General features: G+C 38.2%; 1 protein-coding gene across 1 annotated transcript in view; it reads right to left on the bottom strand.

Moving 5' to 3' along the window:
- TEX11 (testis expressed 11) overlaps positions 1–21,585 on the bottom strand; it is a 381,172-nt gene extending 359,587 nt beyond the window's left edge. Inside the window, exons 1-2 of the mRNA XM_003484125.4 lie at positions 21,533–21,585; positions 5,972–6,093 (exon numbers count right to left, since the gene is read on the bottom strand). Of these exons, the coding sequence (XP_003484173.3) occupies positions 5,972–6,093; positions 21,533–21,569 (159 nt within the window). The 5' untranslated portion in view covers positions 21,570–21,585. The remainder of the gene's footprint in view (positions 1–5,971; positions 6,094–21,532) is intronic.

Raw genomic sequence — 25,663 nt, forward strand, 5'->3', positions numbered from 1 at the left:
TATAGCAATACAAGCCCACCTCAGGAAACAAGAAAAAGCTCAAAGAAACACGCTAACTTCACATCTAAAGCAGCTCAACAGAGAAGAACAGACAAGACCTAAAGTTAGTAGAAGGAAAGAAATCATAAAGACCAGAGCAGAAATCAATGAAATAGAAACAAAGAAAACCACAGAAAAGATCACTGAAACAAAAAGCTGGTTCTTTGAAAAGATCAACAAAATTGATAAACCCCTAGCCAGACTTATCAAGCAAAAAAGAGAGAGGACTCAAATCAATAAAATTAGAAATGAACAAGGAGAAGTAACAACGGACATCACAGAAATACAAAGGATCCTAAGAGACTACTATATGCAACTATCTGCCAATAAAACGGAAAACCTAGAAGAAATGGACAAATTCTTAGAAAAGTACAATCTTCCAAGACTAAACCAAGATGAAATAGAAAAGATGAACGGACCCATCACAAGAACTGAAAATGAAACTGTGATTAAAAAACGCCCAACAAACAACAGTCCAGGACCAGAGGGCTTCACAGCCAAATTCCATCAAACATTTAGAGAAGAGCTAACACCTCTCCTTCTGAAACTATTTCAAAAAAATTGCAGAGGAAGGGATACTCCCAAACTCATTCCATGAGGCCACCATCACCCTCACACCAAAACCAGACAAAGATTCCACAAAAAAAAGAAAACTACAGGCCAGTCTCACTGATGAACATCAATGCAAAAATCCTCAACAGAATACTAGCAAACCGCATCCAACAATACATTAAAAGGATTGTACATCATGATCGAGTGGGATTTATCCCAGGGAGGCAAGGGTTCTTCAATATCCACAAATCCATCAGTGTGATACACCACATTAACAAACTGAAGAATAAAATCCATATGATCCTCTCAATAGATGCAGAAAAAGCCTTTGACAAAATCCAACACCCATTTCTGATCAAAACCCTTCAGAAAGTGGGCATAGAGGGAACCTACCTCAACATCATAAAGGCCATATGCGACAAACCCACAGCAAACATCATTCTCAATGGTGAAAAGCTGAAAGGATTCCCGCTGAGATCAGGAACAAGACAAGGATGTCTGCTCTCACCACTACTCTTCAACATAGTTTTGGAAGTCCTAGCCAAGGCAGTCAGTGAAGTAAAAGAGATAAAAGGAATCCAAATTGGAAAGGAAGAAGGAAAACTATCACTATTTGCAGATGACATGATACTATACCTAGAGAATCCTAAAGACTCTACCAGAAAACTGTTAGAGCTTATCCACGAATTTGGCAAAGCTGCAGGTTACAAAATTAATACAAAGAAATCGACAGCATTTCTATACACCAACAATGAAAGATCAGAAAGAGAAATTAGGGAAGCAATCCCATTTACCATCGCATCCAAAAGAATAAAATACCTAGGAGTCAGAGTTCCCGTCGTGGCGCAGTGGTTAACGAATCCGACTAGGAACCATGAGGTTGTGGGTTCGGTCCCTGGCCTTGCTCAGTGGGTTAACGATCCGGCGTTGCCGTGAGCTGTGGTGTAGGTTGCAGACGCGGCTCAGATCCTGAATTGCTGTGGCTCTGGCGTAGGCTGGCAGCTACAGCTCCGATTCGACCCCTAGCCTGGGAACCTCCATATGCCGCCGGAGCGGCCCAAAGAAATAGCAAAAAGACAAAAAATAAATAAATAAATAAAAATAAAATACCTAGGAGTAAACCTACCTAAAGAGAAAAAAGACCTGTACTCTGAAAACTATAAGATGCTGATGAAAGAAATCATGGAGTTCCTGTCATGATGCAGTGGTTAACAAATCTGACTAGGAAACATGATTTGCTGGTTCAATCCCTGGCCTTGCTCAGTGAGTTAAGGATCCAGCATAGCCGTGATCCAGCATAGGTCGCAGACATGTCTCAGATCCCGTGTTGCTACGGCTCTGGCATAGGCCAGTGGCTACAACTCCAATTAGACCCCTAGCCTGGGAACCTCCATATGCCATAGGAAGCGGCCCTAGAAAAGGCAAAAAGACAAAGAAAAAAAAGAAAGAAAGAAAGAAATCAAAGATGATACAAATTGATGGAAAGACATACCATGCTTGTGGATTGGAAGAATCAATAGTATCAAAATGACTATACTACCTAAGGCAATCTACAGATTCAATGCAATCCCTATCAAATTACCAATGGTATTTTCCACAGAACCAGAACAAAATCTTATAAAGTTTGTTTGGAAGCACAACAGGCCCAGAATAGCCAAAGACATCCTGCTGAAAAAGAAAAATGGAGCTGGAGGTATCAGGCTCCCTGACTTCAGACCATACTACACAGCTACACTCATCAAAACCTTATGGTACTGGCACAAAAAGAGAAATATAAATCAGCAGAACAAGACAGAAAGCCCAGAATTAAACCCACACACCTACAGTCAACTAATCTATGACAAAGGAGGCAAGAAAATACAACGGAGAAAAGACAGTCCCTTCAACAAGTGGTGCTGGGAAAACTGGACAGCCATATGGAAAAGAAGGAAATTAGAATACTCCCTAACACCATACACAAAAATAAACTCCAAATGAATTAAAGACTTAGATGTAAGACCAGACACTATAAAACTCTTAAGAGGAAAGCATAACCCACTCTCTGACATAAACCACAGCAATATCTTCTCAGATCCACCTCCTAGAATAATGACAATAAACACAAAAATAAACAAATGGGACTTAATTAAACTTAAAAGTTTCTGCAGAGCAAAGGAAACCCTAAACAAAACAAAAAGACAACCCACAGAATGGGAGAAAATCTTTGCAAGTGAATCCACTGACAAGGGATTAATCTCCAAAATTTATAAACACCTCCTACAGCTGAATACCAAAAAAAAAATGACCCCATCAAAAAATGGGCAGAAGATCTAAACAGACAGTTCTCCAAAGACATACAGATGGCCGAAAAACACATGAAAAGATGTTCAACATCACTCATTATTAGAGAGATGCAAATCAAAACCACGATGAGGTGCCACCTCATACCAGCCAGAATGGCCATCCTCAAAAAGTCTACAAACAATAAGTGCTGGAGAGGGGGTGGAGAAAAAGGAACCCTAGTACACTGTTGGTGGGATTGTAAATTGGTGCAACCACTGTGGAAAACAGTATGGAGATGCCTCAGAAAACTAAACATAGAACTACCATTTGATCCAGCAATCCCAATCCTGGGCATCTATCCAGAGAAAACCACGACTCGCAAAGACACATGTACCCCAATGTTCATTGCAGCACTATTTACAATAGCCAAGACATGGAAATAACCTAAATGTCCATCGACAGAGGAGTAGATCCAGAAGATGTGGTACATATACACAATGGAATATTACTCAACCATTAAAAGGAAAGAAATGTCATGTGTAGCAACATTGATGGTCCTAGAAATTATCATGCTAAGTGAAGTCAGTTAAACAGTGAGACACCAACATCAGATGCTATCATTTACATGTGGAATCTAAAAAAGGACAGACTGAACTTCTTTGCAGAACAGATGCTGACTCACAGACTTTGAAAAACTCCTGGTTTCCAAAGGAGACAGGTTGGGGGGTGGGGGCATGCACTGGGGGATTGGGATGGAAATGCTACAAAACTGGGTTGTGATGAACGTTGTACAACTATAAATGTAACAAAATTCATTGAGTAATTTAACAAAAAAAAACAAAGAATTGAAGCAGCCACTTGAAGATACTTTTATACCCATGTTCATAGGTGTATTATTCATAAAAGCCAAAAGGTGGAAGCAATTCAAATGTATATGGACTGATGAATAAACAAAATGGGGGATGTACATACAATGGAATTTTATGAAGCCTTACAAAGACAGAAATTCTGACACATGCTACAACATGGATAAATCTAGGACATTATACTCAGTGAAATATGCCAGTCAGAAAACAACAAATACTGTATGATTCCATTTATACAAATCAAGAGTAGTCAAATTTCAAAATAAATAAATAAATAAATAAATAAGGGAGTTCCCATGGTGCCTCAGTGGTTAATGAACCCAACTAGTAACCATGAGGTTGCAGGTCCGATCCCTGGCCTTGTTCAGTGCCTTAAGGACCCAGTGTTGCCGTGAGCTGTGGTGTAGGCCACAGATGCAGCTCAGATGCAGGTGTAGGCTGGCAGCTGTAGCTCCAATTTGACCCCTAGCCTGGGAACCTCCATATGCTGCGGGTGCGGCCCTCAAAAGACAAAAGACCAAAAAAAAAAAAGGGGGGGGGAGTCAAATTTATACACAGAAAGAATGGTGGTTTCCAGGGTCTGCAGACTCTCTTCTGGGAAAATGGGGAGTTTCTGTTTAATAGGTATAGAATTTCAGTTTTGCAAGATGAAAAGAATTCTGGAGATTGGTTGCACAATGATATGAATGCAATGAACTCTAATTAATTTTACATTTAAAATAGTTAAGATGGTAAATTTTATGTTATGTATATTTTACCACAATTAAAACAAACACAGTGAGATACTACTTCACATTCACTAGGATGGATATAATCAAAAAGATAGTAAGTGTTGGTGATGCTGTGGAAAAACTGGATCCTTCATACACTGCTGGTAGGAATGTAAAATGGTATAGTCACTTTGGAAAACAATCTGGTAGTTCCTCAAAAGTTAAACAGAGCTACTACATGACCCAGCAATTTCACTCCTAGGTATATACCTAAGAGAAATAAAAAGCTAAAAACCCGTAGGTGAATGTCCACAGCAGAATTATTCATAATAGCCAAAAGGTGTAAACAACCCAAATGTTCATCAACAGATGAGTGGATATACAAAATGTGGTATATCCAAAGAATGGTCAGTCCCCAGAGACCACATGTTGTAAGATTCCATTTATATAAAATGTCCAGAATAGGCCAATCCATAGAGACAGAAAGTAGATTAGAGGTTGTCTAGAGCTGGGAGAGAGAGGAGGAAATGAAAGTACCTGTGAATGGGTGCAAGGTTTCTTTCTGGGGTGATGAAAATGATCTCAAGTTAACTGTGGTGATGGGGGCACAACTCTGTGAAATACTAAAAATCATTGAATTGTACACTTGAAATGGGTAAATTAGATGGCACATGAAATATATATATATATATGATTTACAATAACCTTTCTTCTCACTTTTCTGTATGTCTGATGTGCTGTCACCAAAATGAAAGGACCTGCCAAAGGTAAACATTCCCCAAAGTATCTCAGAATCTCAACACAATTTCAAAGTTAAATGACAGACCTCCAATTAAACATTAGAAAAAAACACCCCCCCAAAACAGCATATTCAACTGAGTTCCCTATGACAAGGTAGTTTCTTCCTTTGCTGCAAAGGTAAACAGAAAAAGAACTATTATTTAGTGACTAACTACTATGTACCCAGGACATTAAATATGCTATTTTGTTTACTATTCACAACACTGGGAGATAGGTTTTGTTATTCTCCTTTAACAGATGAGAAAACGGTAGAGAAAAGCCTAGAGAGGTTAAAAAGTAAGTATTAAATTTGAGACATATTTTTCCATTGGTTTCTTTTTTTTTTTTTTTTTTTTTTTTGTCTTTTGCCTTTTGAGGGCTGTACTCATGGCATGTGGATGTTCCCAGGCTAGGGGTCTAATTGGAGCAATAGCTGCCAGCCTACACCACAGCCACAGCAACACCAGACCCAAGCCACGTCTGCAATCTACACTACAGCTCACAGCAATACTGGATCCTTAACCCACTGAGCAAGGCCAGCGATCGAACCCACAACCCCATGGTTCCTGGTCGGATTCGTTTCTGCTGTGCCACGATGGGAACTCCTCCATTGGTTTCTAAACACCATTTTCCCTAATGTGCTATCAGGCTTGATTTCTATGTATTTAGATTTCATGTTAATCATAAAGCTATTTTTACTTATACATTTACTAAAACAATGAATCATCAAAATTTATCATAAAAAATATGTTTTATACCAACCTGAGCATCCTGCATTTCAGCAATAGACTCCCTGTTGATATTTGCTATGTCCGAGAAGAGTCTATCAATTGCTTCAGGTATGCTAGGTGAACTGTAGTTTACAATTAGGTTTTCAATAATTTCTGAAATAACAATAAATGATAAAAGTGCTATGAAGTATCACCATTAGCTGAAAGTAACAAATCATTTTGAAATATGTTTCTAGATCTTTCATCAAATGAATACAGCATGAAGAAACATGAATGATCCTTAAGAGTAAAGCCAAACTGGAGATAAGGTTTATTTTAACTAAAGGTAGAGTACAATTTTTTAATTTTTTAATTTTTTAAATTTCTTGTGTGTGGCTCAAAAAACAAATTTATTTCTTAAAGTTCTGGAGGCTGGGAAGTCCAAGATCAAGATATTGGCTGACTTGGTTCCTGGTGAGACTCTTTTTTTCTGGCTTGTAGACAGCTGTCTTCTCCTTGAATCCTCATGAGAAAGAGGAGGAGAGGGGAAAACAGTACAATCTTCAAATAAATTCTATATGCTCTAGAAGTCACTTGTTTATACCTTAATAATCATTACTCATTCTCAAAGTAAAACATATTAACTTTACAAATAGTAATGTTATTATAGGTCATCTTAAAACTATAAAATAGAAATTAACAATGCCTTCAAAACTAGAAAATGTAGAAATTCTAAAGGGAGACTTAGATATATGCTCTGCAAAATTTAAATACTTAATACTTTAAAGCATTAGGCAGACATAGCTAACTTACACTGCTTCTAAAGTCCTGACCTTACTTTGTGAGAAAAAAGTGACATGCCCAATTAGCAAAAACATTAACCAGTTATTGAATCTGTACAAATGATGTCACCATTTTCTAAGCAGTCTGAGCTCCAGACTCCATACAGCTGAATCTTACTAGGCCACAGAATTCCTTAAAAACCAAATATGATGTAGAATCATAACTGATACCTTTCATATTATCAAAGTTGAGGTTTTTTTCAAATTCATGTAACAGAGATTTATACCTACATGTCTAATTTCTTGCAACATTTCTGAGCATTAACTAGCAAGAATGCTGTTAGCATTCATTAACAATACTATAAAAGCACTTTCTGGAAGATTTTTTTATGCTGCCACAATAAACAGATGTTTAACCTACTACAATAAACAATAAATCTGCTAAATGCAAATTTTTCAGTTAAATATCAGAAAACAGATTCACATAAAGACTTCATAAAGCAAATTATTTTCAAATACACTCAAAAAAATTTTTTTGTCTTCTTAGGACCGCACCTGTAGCATGTCGAAATTCCTAGGCTAGGGGTCAAATCAGAGCTGCAGCCTCCAGCCTAGGCCACAGCCATGGCACCCAGGATCCAAGCCATGTCTGCAACCTATACCAGAGCTCATGGCAACACCAGATCCTTTAACCCACTGAGCAAGGCCAGGGATCAAACTTACATCCTCATGTCAAGTTCATTTCTGCTGAGCCACAACAGGAACTCCCCTCAAATATTTTTTAAAGCTCATTAGTACCCACTGCATGATCATACATGTTAGGGAAAATATACATATTTTATATACCTCAGGTGATGATATGTAAAGATAAAAAACCTCTAGCTTCCTTACTCCCATAAATTAATTGAAAGGCTAATATATATCTTGACTCTTCTAAGATTAGCTAAGATTAGGCTGAGAAGTACATATTTATAGCCTTAGCTCAAAATTTTGATAACAGAATTAGGAAAATTTAGAATGGGAGAAAATATTTGCAAATCAAATATCTGATAAGGGCTTAATATCCCAAATATATTAAGAAATCATACAACTCAATAGCAAAAAAATCCAATTTAAAAATGGACAGAGAATCTGAATAGACATTTTTTCCAAGGAAAATATAGTGACAGGCAACAGGCACATGAAAAAATGATGCTCAACATTGCAAATCATCAGGATAATGCAAATCAAAACCTGAATGAGCCATCACCTCACACCTGTTAGAATGGCCATCATCAAAAAGACAAGCAATAACCAGTCTTGGTGAGGATGTGGAAAAAAGGAACCCTTGACACTGTTGGTAGAAATGTAAACTGGTGCAGCCACTATGAAAAAACAGTAAGAAGGTTCTTCAAAAAATTAAAACGAGAACTATCATACTTCTGGGTATTTATCCAAAGAAAATGAAAACACTAACTTGAAAAGATATATGCACTCCCATGTTTACTGCATTGTTTACAATAGCCAAGATGTGGAAAGAACATAAGTGTCTATCAATGGATAAATGGATAAAGGAAATGTGGTAAACATATACAAAGGAATGTTATTCACCCATTGCAAAGAATGAAATCTTGCCATTTGTAACATGGATGGACCTTAAAGGCATTATGCTAAGTGAAGTAAGTCAGACAAAGAAAGACAAATACCATATGACCTCATTTACATATGGACTCATTAAAAAAAAAAAAAAGACACAGGAAACAAACTGTGGTTGCCAGAAACAGGGGATGGAGGGTGGGCCAAATGGGTGAAGGAAGTCAAAAGGTACAAACATCTAGTTATAAAAAAATGTCAGGGAGTTCCCGTTGTGGCACAATGGAAATGAATCTGACAAGGAACCATGAGGTTGTGGGTTCGATCCCTGGCCTTGCTCAGTGGGTTAACGATCCGGCGTTGCCGTGAGCTGTGGTGTAGGCCACAGACGCAACTCGGATCCCGCATTGCTGTGGCCCTGGCATAGGCTGGTGATTACAGCTCCGATTCGACCCCTAGGCAGGGAACCTCCCACATGCCACGGGAGCGGCCCAAGAAATGGCAAAAAGACAAATAAATAAATAAATAAATAAACGTCATAAGGATATAACTGACAGCATGGTGAATATAGTTAATACTATACTGCACATTTAAAAATTGCTAAGAGAGTAAATCTTAAAAGTTCTCAACACAAGAAAAAATTATAACTATGTGTGGTGATGGATGTTAACTAGACTTACTGTGCTGATCATTTTGTAACATATACAAATCCAGAATCTTTATGTTATACACCTGAAACTAATACAATAATGTTGTATGTCAACTATACCTCAATAAAAAATAACTAAGAAAGTTTTTTGTCTTTTTTTTTAGGGCCACACCCACAGCATATGGAAGTTCCCAGGCTAGGGGTCGAATCGGAGCTGTTGCTGCTAGGCTACGCCACAGCCACAGCAACGCCAGATCCTTAACCCACAGAGCTAGGCCAAGGATCAAACCTATGTCTTTATGGATACTAATCGGATTTGTTCCCACTGAGCCATGACAGGAACTCCGGAAAGTTTCTTAAATGATGTTTTAAATTTTCTAAACATCGTTTAAAAACATTTCTTGAAAATATTTTTGAAAAGAAAACAAAAACCCAATATAAATTTTAAATTTTGAATTCCTTTAAAAAAAATCCAGATATTTTATTAGAATATCAATTACAACTTCTATTTACATACTATATGAGACTGTGAAGATACTGATTTTGATTTGTGAATGTTCTCTTAATGTATTATATAATTCATTCTTTGTCAAAATAATTGTCCTTTCAAAACATATTTTCAGTGTCATTCAGTTGAGCAACTTGACTGACACCAGCTGAGGCAATGACAGCACTGCAGTTCTTTAGGATGAAATGCAGTCAGCAAAGCTGGGTAAGCAGTAGAGATCACATAGCTGAATGGTTGAGAGTTATACTATGAAGTAGACTTGCCTCTGGGAGAAGCTCAGAAAAGAGCTCCTATAAATACAGCCTATTCCTAAGATGTGAAGACAACATCCCATATTAAGGTTATATCAAGCAAGATTGTACATTTTGAAAGAGAGTGATTAAATTATCTTCCTGGCTGCTGAAAAAAACTATGATTTACAACATTATTTAAGTCAATTTGATTTAAATGAGATTTATCCTAGTTAAAACTGGGGAGTCACTCTTTGAGACAGCCATGTTAATCAGTACCAATTAATTCTGATTAGATAGACAGCATTCTAGGTATAATACAACACAAAATAAACTTCTTCCCTGTCCTTGAGGAAGGGAGTTTCTGTTATAACATAGAAAAAAATCTATCAACAGTCTGCCAAGTCTCTCCCCATGACCTCCATCAACTCAACCAGTCATTCAAAAGCCAAAGCAGTTCAAAGACCTGCCAGGGTCAATTTCAGATTTTACCACAAATCACAAGGATTATCTGCAACTTCTCTAGTGAGAAAAGAAACAAAAATGACAATAAAATTAACATTTGCATAGTGCTTTATGGTCTAAAAGCTTCTTCATATGCATTCTCATTTAATCATCAGTCTACTCTGTAAGGAATACTTTTATTTTACAAGATATGGGAACTGAGATTTAACAAAGTATAGTGACTTCTCAAAGGTGACACAAAGAGAAAGAGCAAACTAAGACTTGAACCCAGGCTTTCTAATTTGAACTCCTGTACTTTTTACTACACTAGGCCTAGTAGGAAAGGCGTGGAAGAATTAACTTGCCAGGACTCTGGGACAACTAAAGAACAGCAGGGAAAGAAGAAATGAGCCAACACCATTCAGAGTGCTACACTATAATTCTAATTGTGGGCTAAGTAAAACTATTCCAGCAGAAGCTAGTTTAAATGAGGACAGTCAAAATATCCAAAACAATGTCAAAAGGGCATGTCAAAAAACTCAAGCAAACCCAGGACAAACAGGTTTAGTGATAGAAAGTATCATACTGTAAATCATACTTTCTGTGTTCATAGAGATAATCATTTTTCTTATACAATGTTCCAGGAGGACCCAACTGACAAACTGGGTATGGCACAAGAAAATCCAAGCAGCAAAGCATAATGCAAAAGTCAGGTGGAACTTCTTGCGCCATAGTTCCAAGAGAATTATTCACAGCAGTGTATTGCATTTCTGAGTAGCGTCTTGGTCCTGGAGGGCAACTAGGAAAGGATACAGGACCAGTTAATTCCATGACGATCATGACGACAATCAGCAATGATACAGTTCTAAAGCTCAACATGTGCCTAAAGTATGCCCCTAGCATGTTATATCTCAAATCTGAGAGCCAGTATAACTTCATTCTAGACCAATCTCTTCCCTACTCCATAATACTGTTACTCTTTCTTGCCCTGGACAGAACCGGCTCAGGAACTGGAGCAAATCTAAGCCTTGGCTCATCAGATGATAAAGCTATGTAAACTTTTAGAGGGCAACTGGCTGGGAGTGGGGGGTGAAAAGACAAAAGCTGACTATATCACGCTAACCAAAAAAAGGAAATTTCCAGCTTGATCCTGGTGAGGAAACACATCCAGTCACACCCAGGGCACTTAGCTTTAGAGACTAAAGGGCAGGATTATACCTTCACTGAACAAACTATAAACAGTAGGAACCACAACTCAGTCCTCTCAACAAATACACATTGTAAATGTTGCAATGAATTTGGCATTTTATTTCTTTCACACTCCTATAAGTGCAAGGTCAATAACCAAACTCAACTTGTCAATTAATTCAATCCTTCCCCTAACCATTTGTAAATACTTATGAAGTAACTGTATATATTACTCTTTTATTCTCATTACATCCTGTCACCCACTGTAGTTGAGCCCTGCTATTCTTGACTGAGAATCTTTTATTTAGCTAATATCTGGTTTATTTTAGTTACTGTGGTTATCAAAGTCTATATCTATCTATTTAACAACTTAATTAACTTCTGTTTACTGTGCACTAGGCAAGACACTTGCTTAGTAGATTCACATCTAAACCAGACCAGATACAATATCTGGTAAGATTGGAAATGCAGTAAGTAGACTACAACACATTTGGGAGGCTGAAGTGGATTAGCTAGGCTGAGTACATTATAGCAACTTTCACCAAAGAGGTCTTTGAAGGAAGAAAGAAGTCTAAGTTGATTCAACTGTCTTTGAAGTTTCTTATCTCTATACTATTGCAATCTACACACAATATATATAAAATAAAACTTTCTTACAAAAGAGGTCAAATGTTTAGTGAAATCAAACGGCTCAATGGCTAATTTTCCACACAAGATATCTTTCCATTCCTAATAGAATGCACTAGTTACTTAGATGATTGCTACAAAAAATGTCATTAAAAAATCAAGCATCTTATAAACTGCTTTTGATGGTGATGGAATAACACAGGAGAGCTTTATCTGAGCCCATGTGCATTTCCAAATCATCATCAGAAATATATAGTCATCCCAGAGTTCCCATTGTGGCTCAGTGGTTAACGAATCCGACTAGGAACCATGAGGTTGCGGGTTCGGTCCCTGGCCTTGCTCAGTGGGTTAACGATCCGGCGTTGCCGTGAGCTATGGTGTAGGTCGCAGACGCGGCTCGGATCCCGTGTTGCTGTGGCTCTGGTATAGGCGGCTACAGCTCTGATTCGGCCCCTAGCCTGGGAATCTCCATACGCTGCGGGAGTGGCCCTAGAAAAGGCAAACAGACAAAAAAATAAAAACTAAAAAAAAAAAAAAAAAGAAAGAAAGAAATATATAGTCATCCCTGGTGGCGGTTTTGTTATCCTTGCAGGCAATATGAATGAAATAGACAAGAGTTCATTCACTAATTCAATGAACATTTAATGATAATCAGCTATTTTGCTAAGTACCAAAGTTATAATATAAACAAGACATAGTTCCCTCCCTTGAGGAGCTTACATACATTTCCACACAAGATATATATGGATACACATTATGAATTAACCAATTTTTAGAGCTGTAAGTAACCTTAAAATTCTAGTAACACACTCTAATTTTATAATTGATTAAGGTAAGCATAGAAAAGTTAATTAACTTGCCCAAGAACAAAGCCATTAGTAGCACAGCCTGAACAAATCCCACAACAACTATATTCTTTCTGCTTTGGTTGGTGTCTGTATTTCTCCTTGTAAAATTTAATACAATAAATATTTATTGAATGTCTGATATCAGGCAGATACTAGGCACTGGCTAGGAATACAAATATAAGAGAGGAAGTCTACATCATCAAGTGGATCACTAAAGGAAATTAAAATTTAAAAACTTATAATATAATAAGTCCTGTAAGTGCAAGACGCCACAGGAATATAAAGGAAGAATTAAGTAACTGCCTATTTGAGAGTTTGGATATAGGAATGACAGGATAGGCTTCACTAAGGAGATATTTGAGGTGGGTCTTGAAGATTGCCAGGCAACATACCAAACAGAGGGAAGAACATTTAGGTGTTGAAAGCACAATGGGTTCAAATAACCATAAGTAGTTATGCATGGCTGGAGAAAAGGGTAAAGGAAGTTATAGGAAACACCACTAGAAAGGCATGTGGGGCCAGAGCTTGAAACACATTGTATAGCATACTAACAAAGTTCAATTCTGTTAGTTACACCATCTCTTTATCTTATAAACTATATTATTTCTACATAATATATGCATACCAAGTGACTTCAACAAGTGTATCAACAAGATTTCTGTACAAGCCATATAGAAACTGTGCTCATGATTCTGAGCTACATGGCACTCTCTTGGGACATTTCCTAATAATTTTGCATAATCTGACTGTGGCATTTAAAGGAATAGGAAAAAATAATCCAGGGAGGCTATCAAATTAATAAAGTCCTTTGAGATTCAATGGAAGTCAATCTTTTTTTTTTTTTTTTGCCTTTTCTAGGGCTGCACCCGCAGCATATGGAGGTTCTCAGGCTAGGGGTCTAATCAGAGCTATAGCCGCCAGCCTACACCACAGCCACAGCAATGCAGGATCTGAGCCACATCTGTGACCTACACCACAGCTCATGGCAACACCAGTCCTTAACCCACTGAGCGAGGCCAGGCATCGAACGTGCAACCTCATGGTTCCTAGTCGAATTCATTAACTACTGAGCCAAAACGGGAACTCCAGAAGTCAATATTTTTCTTTTTGGCCACACTCACAGCATGTGGAAATTCCTTAGTCAGGGATCAAACCCGAGCCACAGCAGTGACCCAAGCCACTGCAGTGACAACACCAGATCCTTAACCTGCTGCATCAGAAGAGAACTCCGAAAGTCAATCTTGAGTTTTCCTACTAAAATTTTTAGTCTAGATCTGCAATCTAACATGGCAGCCACATGTGACTATTGAGCACTTGAAATGTAGTCAGTCCAAATTCAGATGGGCTATAATTGTAAAAATGCAAATCAGATTTCAAAATTTAGTATGAGAAAACAATGTAAAATATCTCAGTAATTTTGTATACTGGTTACATGTTGAAATATTTTGGATGTTTGGGGCAAAATTATTATCACTATTATTATTACTTAAAATAACTATACTTGTTTCACTCTGCTTTTTTTTTGTTTGTTTTTACAGCCACATCTGTGCCATATGGAAGTTCCCAGGCCAGGTGTTGAATTGCAGCTACAGCCGCAGCGCAGGCCTACACCACAGCCATACCAACAGCGGATTCAAGCCGCATCTGTGACCTACACCACAGCTTGCAGCAACACCAGATCCTTAACCCACTGAGCAAGGCCAGGGATCAAACCCACATCTTGTGGACCCTACTTCAGGGTCTTAACCCACTGACCACATAGGAACTCCTCTCTGCTTTTTTTCCTGGTTCTTTTTTCAAATTTAATTTTATTTTTAATGTCCTCTCTGCTTTTTAAATGTGGCTACTAGAAATTTTTAAATTACATTTGTAGCTCACATTATATTTCTATTGAACAGGGCTGGTCTAGAGTATACATTGTCATTGGCTTCTGAAGATTTGATGACACAAGTTAGTTATTATCTACTTCCTTAACAGTCATCACAGATTTAACAGAAAAAAAGAAAGTAAAAATCCATATATTTTAATAGACCATAACGATGTCTATATAACAGCAAATATGAAGATGTTAAAATCTAGAAAACGGAGAATTGTCTCCAAAGTAACCATAGGAAAAGGAGTTCTAAGGCTTGATAAATAATTGCCATTCTTTTTTTTAATTACTCAATGAATTTTATTACATCTATAGTTGTACAATGATCACTGCCATTCTTTAAGAAGAAATAATTTTAATGGCGAGAAGGACACTGGGCTAAATTATCTTGGTACAACTATTCTTTCAACAACACTCAACTTTTTGCTATTCCCATGTTAAGTCACATTCTTTTTTGTATGGTCCTGGTGCTTATAAAGACGAGGAACTTTTTCTTTCTGAATCAAGCAGGGCAGTTTTAGGAAGTCCCCTGGCCCAGTTGCTAATGTTTCTTAAATTAAGAAGTAGGGCCTTTCAAAACGTGTCCTCCAGAAAGGAAATACTCTAGAAAATCTATTGAAACCTGGTTACAAAATACTTTACATCTCAGCAAATCCACTCCTAGATATTTCCCCCAAGAGAAATGAAAACCTAAATTACTTAAAACTAATACACGAATATTCATAGCAACTTTATTCATCATAGCCAAAAATGTCCACCAACTGATGACTGGATAAACAAATTGTGATACATCATTCAGTGGAATGCTACTAAACAATAAAAAGGAACAATATGGATATACATATGCAACAATATGGATGACTCACATATCAGTCATATACACAACAACATGGATGACTCTCAAAACAATTATGCTTAGTAAAGGACACCATGGGAAAAAAAAAGAGTACATCCATATGATTTCATTTATAAACTAATCTGCAATGACAGAAATTGTAACAGTGGTTGCCTAGGGTGGAGGATGGGGGATAGACTGACAGCAAGGGGATACAGCAGAATTCTGAGATGAAAATGTTCAATCTTGATTGTAATGGTGGTTATATGGGTTACATCTGAGGAAAAAAACGCATCAATCTATATACTTAATAGTGTGTGAATTTTACTGTATGTAAATTATACCTCAATAAAATTAATTTCTAAGAAAGAATACAGGAAAAAAAGGAGTTTCCTGGTGGCTCAGCAGGTTGAGGACCCAGTATTGTCAGTGCTGTGGTGGCATGGATTCAATCCCTGGTCCAGGAACTTCTGCATGCCACAGGTGCACCCAAAAAGAAAAGAGAAAGGTACAGCAGAAATTATCACAACCTTGTAAATCAACTATACTTCAATAAAAATTTTAAAAAAAAAAGAAAAAGAAAAAGGAAGAAGGAAGAGGTGGAGAAGGAAAGAAAGAAAAGGTACTGCAGAGCTGAAATTCCTGAAGGCTGTAGGTCAGGAGCAGGAACAGCACTGTGTGGCATCAAACTCTGTTCAACATAAAGAAGGCAGCCTCAAAGATGAACAGGAAGTTTGTCCTCTTTGACCACCCTCACCCATTTCCCTCATCCTCACCCCTGCAAAACTGTATCTTTGTGAGGTGACAGATATCTTAACTAACTTTATCATGGTAATCATTTTACAATATATACATACATATAATAACACTATACTATACACCTTAAACTTACAATAATATGTCATTTATACCTCAATACAGCTGGCGGGATTGGAAGGTGAATAGAAGTTCATATACAGAGAGCCCCAAGAGCCCTTCAACGAGATGAACTAAAATTCTAAACCTAGAGATCAAGTTAAGTATACAACAAGAGTCGCCAGACTTTGCAGACAAGAGCAAAATCAGGCAGGTTGAAAAAGCATACTCAAAGTGTGCCGCTTAACAAATTGACATCAATGTGAAATGAAGTTGTTTTGTTTTGATTTGTTCTGTTTTTGGTTGCAGCATGCAAAGGCTTGATATGGGGCTGCAGCAGTGAAAGTACAAAATCTTAACCACTAGACCACCAGGGAATTCCCTGAAGTAAGTTTTTAATGGCATACCATTCTGTCCTTGGCCCTATCCTATTTAACAATTTTATCAATGATTTGGATAAAGAAGCTGAGAGAGAAACAGATTAACAAATAAGATAGAAGACATAATCAGGAACAAAAATTAAATTTCCAGTTCTAGCAATGAAATTAATGTAAGAAAAAATTAAAGTCCTTCGTTTAAATCTTCTAAACTAACTGTACCAATATACGATGGGCAAGATGTAGCTTAATAAAAGCATGTACTTAAAAAACAAAGACTTGAGGGTCTTCTGGGGACCAAAAGCCCAAAATGAGTCATTAGTGTGGTGTGACTGCCATCACTCAAAAAAAAAAAAAAGGAAAAAAATCAATCTTAGCTACATCAGTATCTGAAGAGAATGATGATCACGCCTAAATCTAAAAAGAAAAATCATTTTGAGCTGATCATATTGAACCTAGAGAACTGAGTTCTGTTCTAGGTACCATACATTAAGGAATAACAGGAAAGAATAGAGCATGTTCAGAGGAGAGTACAAAAAATAATGAGAGGACTAGAAACTATGTAATATGAGGAATGAGTGAAAAAACTCAAAATATTGAATCTGAAGAAGAGACTTCCCAGGGAACATAAGTATCTTCAAATAGTTGAAGAGCTGACATGCAGAAAAGGAGTTACAATTATTTAGATCCAGTGAGTATAACTTAAACCAATTTCTACTCCTTTTTGGCTTTGAAATTGATTGGAATTGTTGGTACAAGAAGATGGATGTTATGTCACTTCTCCCTGAGAAGAAAATGAGCTATCACTTGGCCTTTTGTGGTCCATTTTTACAAAATTTGACTGAAAAGGTTATGTACACAGAAAACTCAAATGGCCAATATAGCTATAAAAATAAACCCAATTTCACTTGTTATCGGGGAAATGCAAATTAAAACATCCATGTAAGATTATAACATTGGGAAAATGAAACTGGCTGAAGGTTATATGGGAACTCTCTCTACTATCTTTGTAACTCTTCTGCAAATCTAAAATTATCCTAGGAGTTCCCGTCATGGTGCAGTGGTTAACGAATCCAACTAGGAACCATGAGGTTGTGGGTTCGATCCCTGGCCTTGCTTGGCGGGTTAAGGATCCGGCGTTGCCGTGAGCTGTGGTGTAGGCCACAGACGCAGCTAGGATCTGCCGTTGCTGTGGCTATGCCATAGGCTGGCAGCTGTAGCTCCGATTAGACCCCTAGCCTGGGAACCTCCATGTGTCACAGGAGCTGCTTTAGAAAAGGCAAAAAGAGGAGTTCCCGTCGGAGCACAGCAGAAGCGAATCTGACTAGGAACCATGAGGTTTCAGGTTCGATCCCTGGTCTTGCTCAATGGGTTAAAGATCCAGCATTGCCATGAGCTGTGGTGTAGGTTGCAGACTGGGCTTGGATCTGGCGTTGCTGTGGCTCTCGCATAGGCCAGCACTTAGAGCTCCTATTCAACCCCTAGCCTGGGAACCTCCATGTGCCCCGAGTGCAATCCTAAAAAGACAAAAAAAAAAAAAAAAAAAAAAAAAAAAGAAAAGGCAAAAAGACACACACACACAAAAAAAACTAAAATTATCCTAAAAATATTATTTCAAAACAACAACACTCTTCGTACAAGCGAAATTTGTCTGACAAAACCAAATATAAGCTAGAATATAGAGAAAAGAGAAAAGAAGAGGAATATAAATTGTTAAAACTTTGGATAGCAATTTGGCAATATTTGTTAGGTTAAAGATGCTTGTAACTTTTGATCAAGTAGTTCGACTTCTTAATATATACCTCAGAACAGCACCACCACTATCACTATAGGGCAGCCACAAGCTACATGTGACTATTTGGCACTTGAAATATGGCAAGTCCAGGAGTTCCCATTGTGGCTCAGTGGTAATGAACCCAAATAGTATCCACAAGTATGTGGGTTCGATCCCTGGCCTCCACTCGGTTAAGGATCTGGCGTTGCTGTGACTGTCATAGGCCAGCAGCTGCAGCTCCAATTTGACCCCTAGTCTGGGAGCCTCCATAAGCTGTGGGTGCTGACCTAAAAAGCCAAAAAAAAAACAAAAAACAAAAAAGCAAGTCCAGGAGTTCTCACTGTGGCACAGCAGTTTAAGAACCCAGTGTTGTCTCTGTGGCAGCACAGGTTTGCCCTCAGGCCTGGTGCAGTGGGTTAAGGATCTGGCATTGCCACAGCTACAGTGTAGGTCATAGCTGCAGCTGGGATTCAATCCCTGGCCAGGGAACTTCCATATGCCAAGGGTACAGACCAAAAAAAAGAAACATGGCAAGTCCAAAATGAGATATGCTTTAAGTATAAAATACATATCAGAAGTTCCCATTGTGGCTCAGCTGGTTAAGGACCTGATACAGTCTCTATGAGGATGCGGGTTCAATCCCTGGCCCTACTGGCCCCACTCAGTGGGTTAAGGATCTGGCATTACCACAAGCTACAGCACAGGTTGCAGATGCTGCTCAGATCTGGTATGGCTGTGGCTGTGGCGTAGGCCTCAGTTGCAGCTCCAATTTGACCCCTAGCCTGAGAATTTCCATATGCTGCACGTGCGGCCATAAAAATAAATAAATAGATGGATAAAACACATATCGGACTTAAAAGACTTTGTACAGAAAGAAAACAAATAATGTAAAATATTTCATTAATAATTTTATATTGATTACGTATTGAAATTATAACATTTTAGACATACTTAGCTAAATAATTTATATTATTAAAATTAATTTTTTTCTTCCTTTTTTTGGCCACACCCTCAACATATGGAAGTTCCCAGGCCAGGGATCCAATCTGCACCAAAGCAGTGACAATCGGATCCTTAACCACTAGGCCACTGGGAAATTCCCTATTTAACCTTTTCTATTTTTTATTTTTGTCTTTTTTTTTTTTTTTTTTTTTGTCTTTTCTAGGGCTGCACCCATGGCATATGGAGGTTCCCAGGCTAGGGGTCAAATCGGAGCTGTAGCCACCAGCCTATACCAGAGCCACAGCAACGCCAGATCCAAGTCACGTCTTCAACTTACACCACAGCTTACGGCAACGCCAGATCCTTAACCCACTGAGCAAGGCCAGGGATCGAACCCACAACCTCATGGTTCCTAGTTGGATTCGTTCACCACTGAGCCATGACAGGAACTCCCCTATTTAACCTTTTTTAAAGTGGTACTAGAAAATATAAAATTATTTATGTTTGCATTACATTTCAATTGGTCAGCACTGCCCTAGAGCCTCACACACTGGTGCTCAAGAAATAATTTAGTGAGTCATAAGTAACATTTTTTAAAATGAAAAGGTATAGAATATTACACATCATAGTGCACTGCATGTAATAAGGTTAAAATGATTTCATTAAACTTTTGATATACTGTGATGTAAAATACATTTCCTTGCCATAGGTGGTGGTCAAAATGTTTGAAAGCTCTTGATAAACTCTCCAAAATAGTGTTAGTTGTCATGCTGTTGTTTGTAATAGCAAATATTTGAAACAACTCATACATCCAACAAAGTAGATTGGATAAATTGTGGTACACTCACATTAAATGTAATAGTGCTAATCAATAGTGTAAATAAATGAACTAGAACTAAAATATCCACATGGGTAAATATCCAAAACATAATACTGAGCAAAAAACACAAGTTGCAGGGGAAATAAAAATCATACAAAATGATACAATTTATGCAATATTTTAAAAGACGAAAAACAGGTACATTAATCTTTTAAGTTCTTTGGAACAGCAAAACATCTGAAGCATATGGAAAACTATTAAGATTCAACAAAACTCAGTGGTAGTTACATAGGTATTCATTATATTATTCTCCTTTTCTCTGTGCTTCAAATATTTATTTAAACACAATGTCTAAAAAAAATATACTTAAAAGTCATAATCTCTATTTAATATTTATATTTTTAAGATACTATAACCTAAATTAAAATTTAAGGTAGCTGGTAGTGGGCTTTGTTATTGCTTCAAAATGACAAGTGCTAACAAACTATTGACCTAAACTTTCTGAAATCATAGATTTGTAGCCACCTTGGTTACAACATATTTCACTATTATATGAAATCAGATCTGATCATATCCCCAGAAAAAATGAAATGTGATAAACTCTCCCATACCTGGCATGGTTAAGGAATCTGGTGTTCTAGTCAATCAAATAACTTTTGTTTACTAAGAATTCATACATAGAATACTAATTTTCAAAAGAATTAAGATACTACATATATATACATATATATACTACATATATATGAGCCACTGTACTATACATCTGAAACTAACACAACATTGTAAATCAACTATACTTCAATTTATTTTGGCCACGCCCAAGGCATGCAGAAGTTCCAGGGCCAGGGATGGAACGGGTGCCACAGCAGCAACCCAAGCCACAGCAGTGACAATGCCAGATCCTTAACCCACTGAGCTACCAGGGAACTCCTAATTTATTTTTTACTGATGATTATGGAAAGGCACTTCAGGACCTAACAGTAATTTTTAATGTATTTTTAACACAATAAATTTCTATGTCAAATTAATCCAGTGTCACTTTGCATGCCATAAAAATCCAAAGAAAATAAGCTATGAATTGTGAATTATTATGAATTCTATTTCCCTACACTAACTTATAAAAGGGCTCCAGCGTCTTAAACATCCACCCTGTTTTCTGGTACCAAAATGAGAAAAACTGGTTTTATAGATATTCCAGAAAGATAAAATTAGGCAAGGAAATTCATTTAGAAGATCTTACATAAGTCAGCAAACAGATTGACATTTTCTACCATATATAAGCTATATACCTTTAAAGTCCATGAAACGAAAATCAATATCGTCCATTTTTAATATCTCTCGGTCAGGCCTATGAAATAAGAAAATACTTTAATATTCTGTAACTCATCTTCCAGTTTCTCAATAAATTTCAATTTTTTCTTATTACTTGTTAACCAAAAGAAAAAATGCTGTGAAAATTTTAAAACCCAAGAAAAAAGCAGTTATGAGAGGCAGGACCAGGTTGCCCGGCCACATGAACCCGGGCTAGAGGAAATTTTCATCCCAAGTCTCTTCTTAGGACAATCTGCCCGGCAACACGAAAATCGGGACTTGGGGTACCCTGTGATTGGACCGCCTGGTCCATACGTTCAAAGCAACCAATCACTGACACTCCTTTTTCCCGCTCTCACAGACCTGCCTAGCGCCTCAGCTCCCCGCCCCCACAGTCACCAACCGTCAGCCTTCAACCGATTTTAGGTCCTTCAAATCCAAACTACAGCATCTATCATATTCCGTTTTCAGTGATCCCGCAACGCTCCCCCATACTTCATCCAAGTCCAAAAATCCTGCCTTCGCCCACCTTCCTTCATCCGAGAGTCAGCGCCATAGTTCAAAACTGTCGCCTCAGGATCACTTTAAAAGGTGCTGACCTAACGGGTCACATCTTCTTGCTAGTTAGAACCCATCCAACTAACCTGCATCTGACGCTCCTACAAAGACTACTCACCTCAGCCAGGACCGCTGACAGCACAATGCTCTCTGTGACCGACCACGGCCCTGCAGTGCCAGTAACTAACGCTTGGAAAGCTCCTCCCCCCATAGTGACGTCAATCAAAGGCACCGCCCAATTGACCTTTGCCCTCCATCGAGAGTCTGAGCCTCCTGGTGGCACAGTGCGGGCATTAAGTTCTAGGGATGCAGTTCAGAGGGCCGGGGTGAAAATCACTAAAAGTGAGGGAGTATAGTGCAACACTGAAACATAGCGCAATTGTTGTGAGAAGTGTGCAGGTGTGGAGAATTAGAGAAAGAGGAGAGAAAGGCTTTGAAAGAAAAAAGGGGATGGGAGAAAAAGGAAGGGGTTAGAGGAAGGAAGAGAGGGAGGAGAGGAGCGAGGGGGGAAAGAAAAGTAAACAATGTTGCCCACTGGTTATTAAAGAGTCAGAAATGTCATAAGTTGGGAGGTCCCCTTGTGGCTCAGCACGTTACAAACCCTACTAGTATCCATGAGGTTGTGGGTTCAATCCCTAGTCTCAGTCAGTGGGTTAGGGATCCATTTCTGGGAGCTGTGATGTAGGTTGCAGACAGGGCACAGATCTGGTTGCTGTTGCTATGAGTGTGGGTAGGCCGGCAGCTGGAGCTCTGTTTTGACCCCTAGCGTGGGAACCTCCATATGCCAGGGGTAGGGTCCTAAAAAAAAAAAGAAAAGGAAAAAAAGAAATTTCACAAGTGAAGGAAACAGAAAAACCCTGTAGTTCCAATTTGTGTTTCTACTGCCCTACCCTTGTCATATCTGAAGGAAACAACCCAATGACTCCCCTTTTGCAGGTTCACAGCGAGGGCATAACCAATTCCAAACAAATGGTTTTAGGGATGGTGTCGAATATATAAATATATAAATATGTGTTTGATTCCAGCTAAATCTACGGATGATGTTTGCAACCAAGGAGTTGACCCCTACTAAAATCTCCACTCAGAGACAGCAGTGTCAAGGCATGATGCCTCCAAATTTGGAGACAGCCCAAATCAAAACATTAACAAGCCTCCCACGTCTTCCCTCACTTACCCTTGTTTTAAGCCTTGTACACCTCAGTCAAGCCAGATGTGGAGCTGGCTTATAGGATAAAAAGATTGTGGCTTCAAATCTGGGAACACTAAAAGAGTTCCCTCATGACCCTGAAAGTCTCAGTCATTATTTATTGTGAAAAAGATGCGATTTCTAAAAATAATTACACCTTGCAAAATTGTCTGCATTTAAATCGCATAGTATAGTGAAGAAAAGGGGGGGACAGAAAGTACTGATATTAACTCGTTTTTGTTTGAATCCTCCTCTATTAAATCCTGCAGTTGGGTATTTATTTCACAATCCTAGATTGCTAAATTGGGAGAAGTCTGGTGCAAAAAAGGCAGTAGACTATCCCATAATGACTGAACCCTTATGCAGTACATACTAGGTGACCTGGCACTAGCTACTTAGAATCTCAGCACCTCAATTTCCTCATCTGCAAGATGGGAATAAAAGTAATTCTAGGCTTCTGGCTCAATGGAATAGTGTACATAAAGCATCTAGAACAGTGGCTGGCATACAGTAGATACTTAACAAATCTACCCATTTTTTCCCATTATCGCTCCATTTCCTGGTTGGCAGTTAAGGACTTTCAACTTCCACCATCCCACCCAGGCTCTTAGCTCTAGCATAACTCCTTTGTTCATAGATGAGCAGGTAAACGACCAGGGTGATAATTAGACCTCAGCTCTCAAGCCTCCAGTGGTCCTTTCACATGGATCTTTGAGCTCTTAGTGATTAATAGTGTCTGTAATAGAATGGATATTATATTTTCCAAGATTATATATGGCATACAGAAATCAAATGACTCTGTTGATGAATACTGACTGTAAGTATGACTCCAAAGTCAGGGCTACTTACTGAGCTGACACCACTGCACTGAAAGGGCCAGTGAATAAAGGAAAATATGCAGAAAGGGTGAAAACCCTTATGTTGTATGAGTATCTCCATTGTTTTTGTTTTTGATCTAGATGGCCTCCCTAGATGTTCCAAGTAAGTGAGAATTAGGGACAGAAAAAAAATGAAATAAGAGAGAGAGAGAGAAGAGGAAAGGAGATAATAAAAGAAGCAGGTGCATATTGAGGAGGACATGCAAGAGTGAGTAGTAAAATACCATTAAGTGGCACTCAACATGCTGTAAATTATCTTCCCTTACCCTAGCATAAACTATAATTTTCCACTCCTACTCTTTAACAAATTGGTGCTGAAATGGTGAAAGAGACAGTACATAAGGCAGGTGAACAGCTTGGACTCTAATGAGAGCTTATTAAGACTCTCATTAATAGAGTGGATTAAAAGAGAGTAAGCAACCCAGAATGCAGATTAGTTAATAAGGTAGCATTACACCCGGTTAAAAGAAGAAAAAACACTTTCAGAATAAATATGCAATTATATATAGTCAAGGAAATTCTAAATACAAAAATAATAATGAAGTAAGGGAGAGGGGCTTGTTCTACAAGATATTAGAACTATCATAAATAAAATTGTTTAGTAATAGTGCAAACAGATAAATGGAACAAAACAAAATCCAGAAACAGGCCCAAATATATTTAGAAATGATTCAAATCAGTGGGGAAAAGAGCTAGTCAGGAAAAAGTATTGAAACAACTGGATAGCCATTTTAAAAAATAAAACCAGATCCCTGCCTTGTTCATATACCAAAACAAATTCTGGATTAATTAAAGATTAAATTGAATCATAGGATTTCTAAAGGAAGTTTGGGTATTTTATAAACATGATGACAAGATCTAAACATGATCTGAAAGCCAGAATCAAAAAGAAAAAATAGGAGTTCCTGTTGTGGCTCAGTGGGTTAAGGACCCGACCTTGTCTCTCTGAGGATGCAGGGGCTCTTTTTGTTTTGTTTGGTTTTGGTTTTGTCTTTTCTAGGGCCGCACCCACAGCATATGAAGGTTCCCAGGCTAGGGGTCTAATCGGAGCTGTAGCCTCAGGCCTAGGCCACAGCCACAGCCATGCAGGATCCGAGCCACATCTGTGACCTACACCACAGCTCACAGCAACACCGGATCCTTAACCCTCTGAGCAAGGCCAGGGATCAAACCCAAAACCTCATGGTTCCCAGTCGGATTTGTTAACCACTGAGCTACAACGGGAACTGCAATGATGCAGGTTTGATCTCTGGCCTTGTTCAGTGGGCTAAGGATCCAGCGTTGCCACAAGCTTTAGTGTAAGTCATAGATGTGGCTCGCATCCACTGTTGCTGTGGCGTAGTCCTCAGCTGCAGCTCCAATTCCACCCCTGGCCTGGCAACTTCCATTATGCTGTAGGTCGGCTGTAAAAAGAAAAAATAATGATGAGTTTTACCACATAAAAATTAAAATCTTCTGAATGGCACTATAAGCAAGGTTGAAAGACA

This window comes from Sus scrofa, chromosome X (assembly GCF_000003025.6).
Source record: "Sus scrofa isolate TJ Tabasco breed Duroc chromosome X, Sscrofa11.1, whole genome shotgun sequence".
Lineage (NCBI taxonomy): Eukaryota > Metazoa > Chordata > Mammalia > Artiodactyla > Suidae > Sus > Sus scrofa.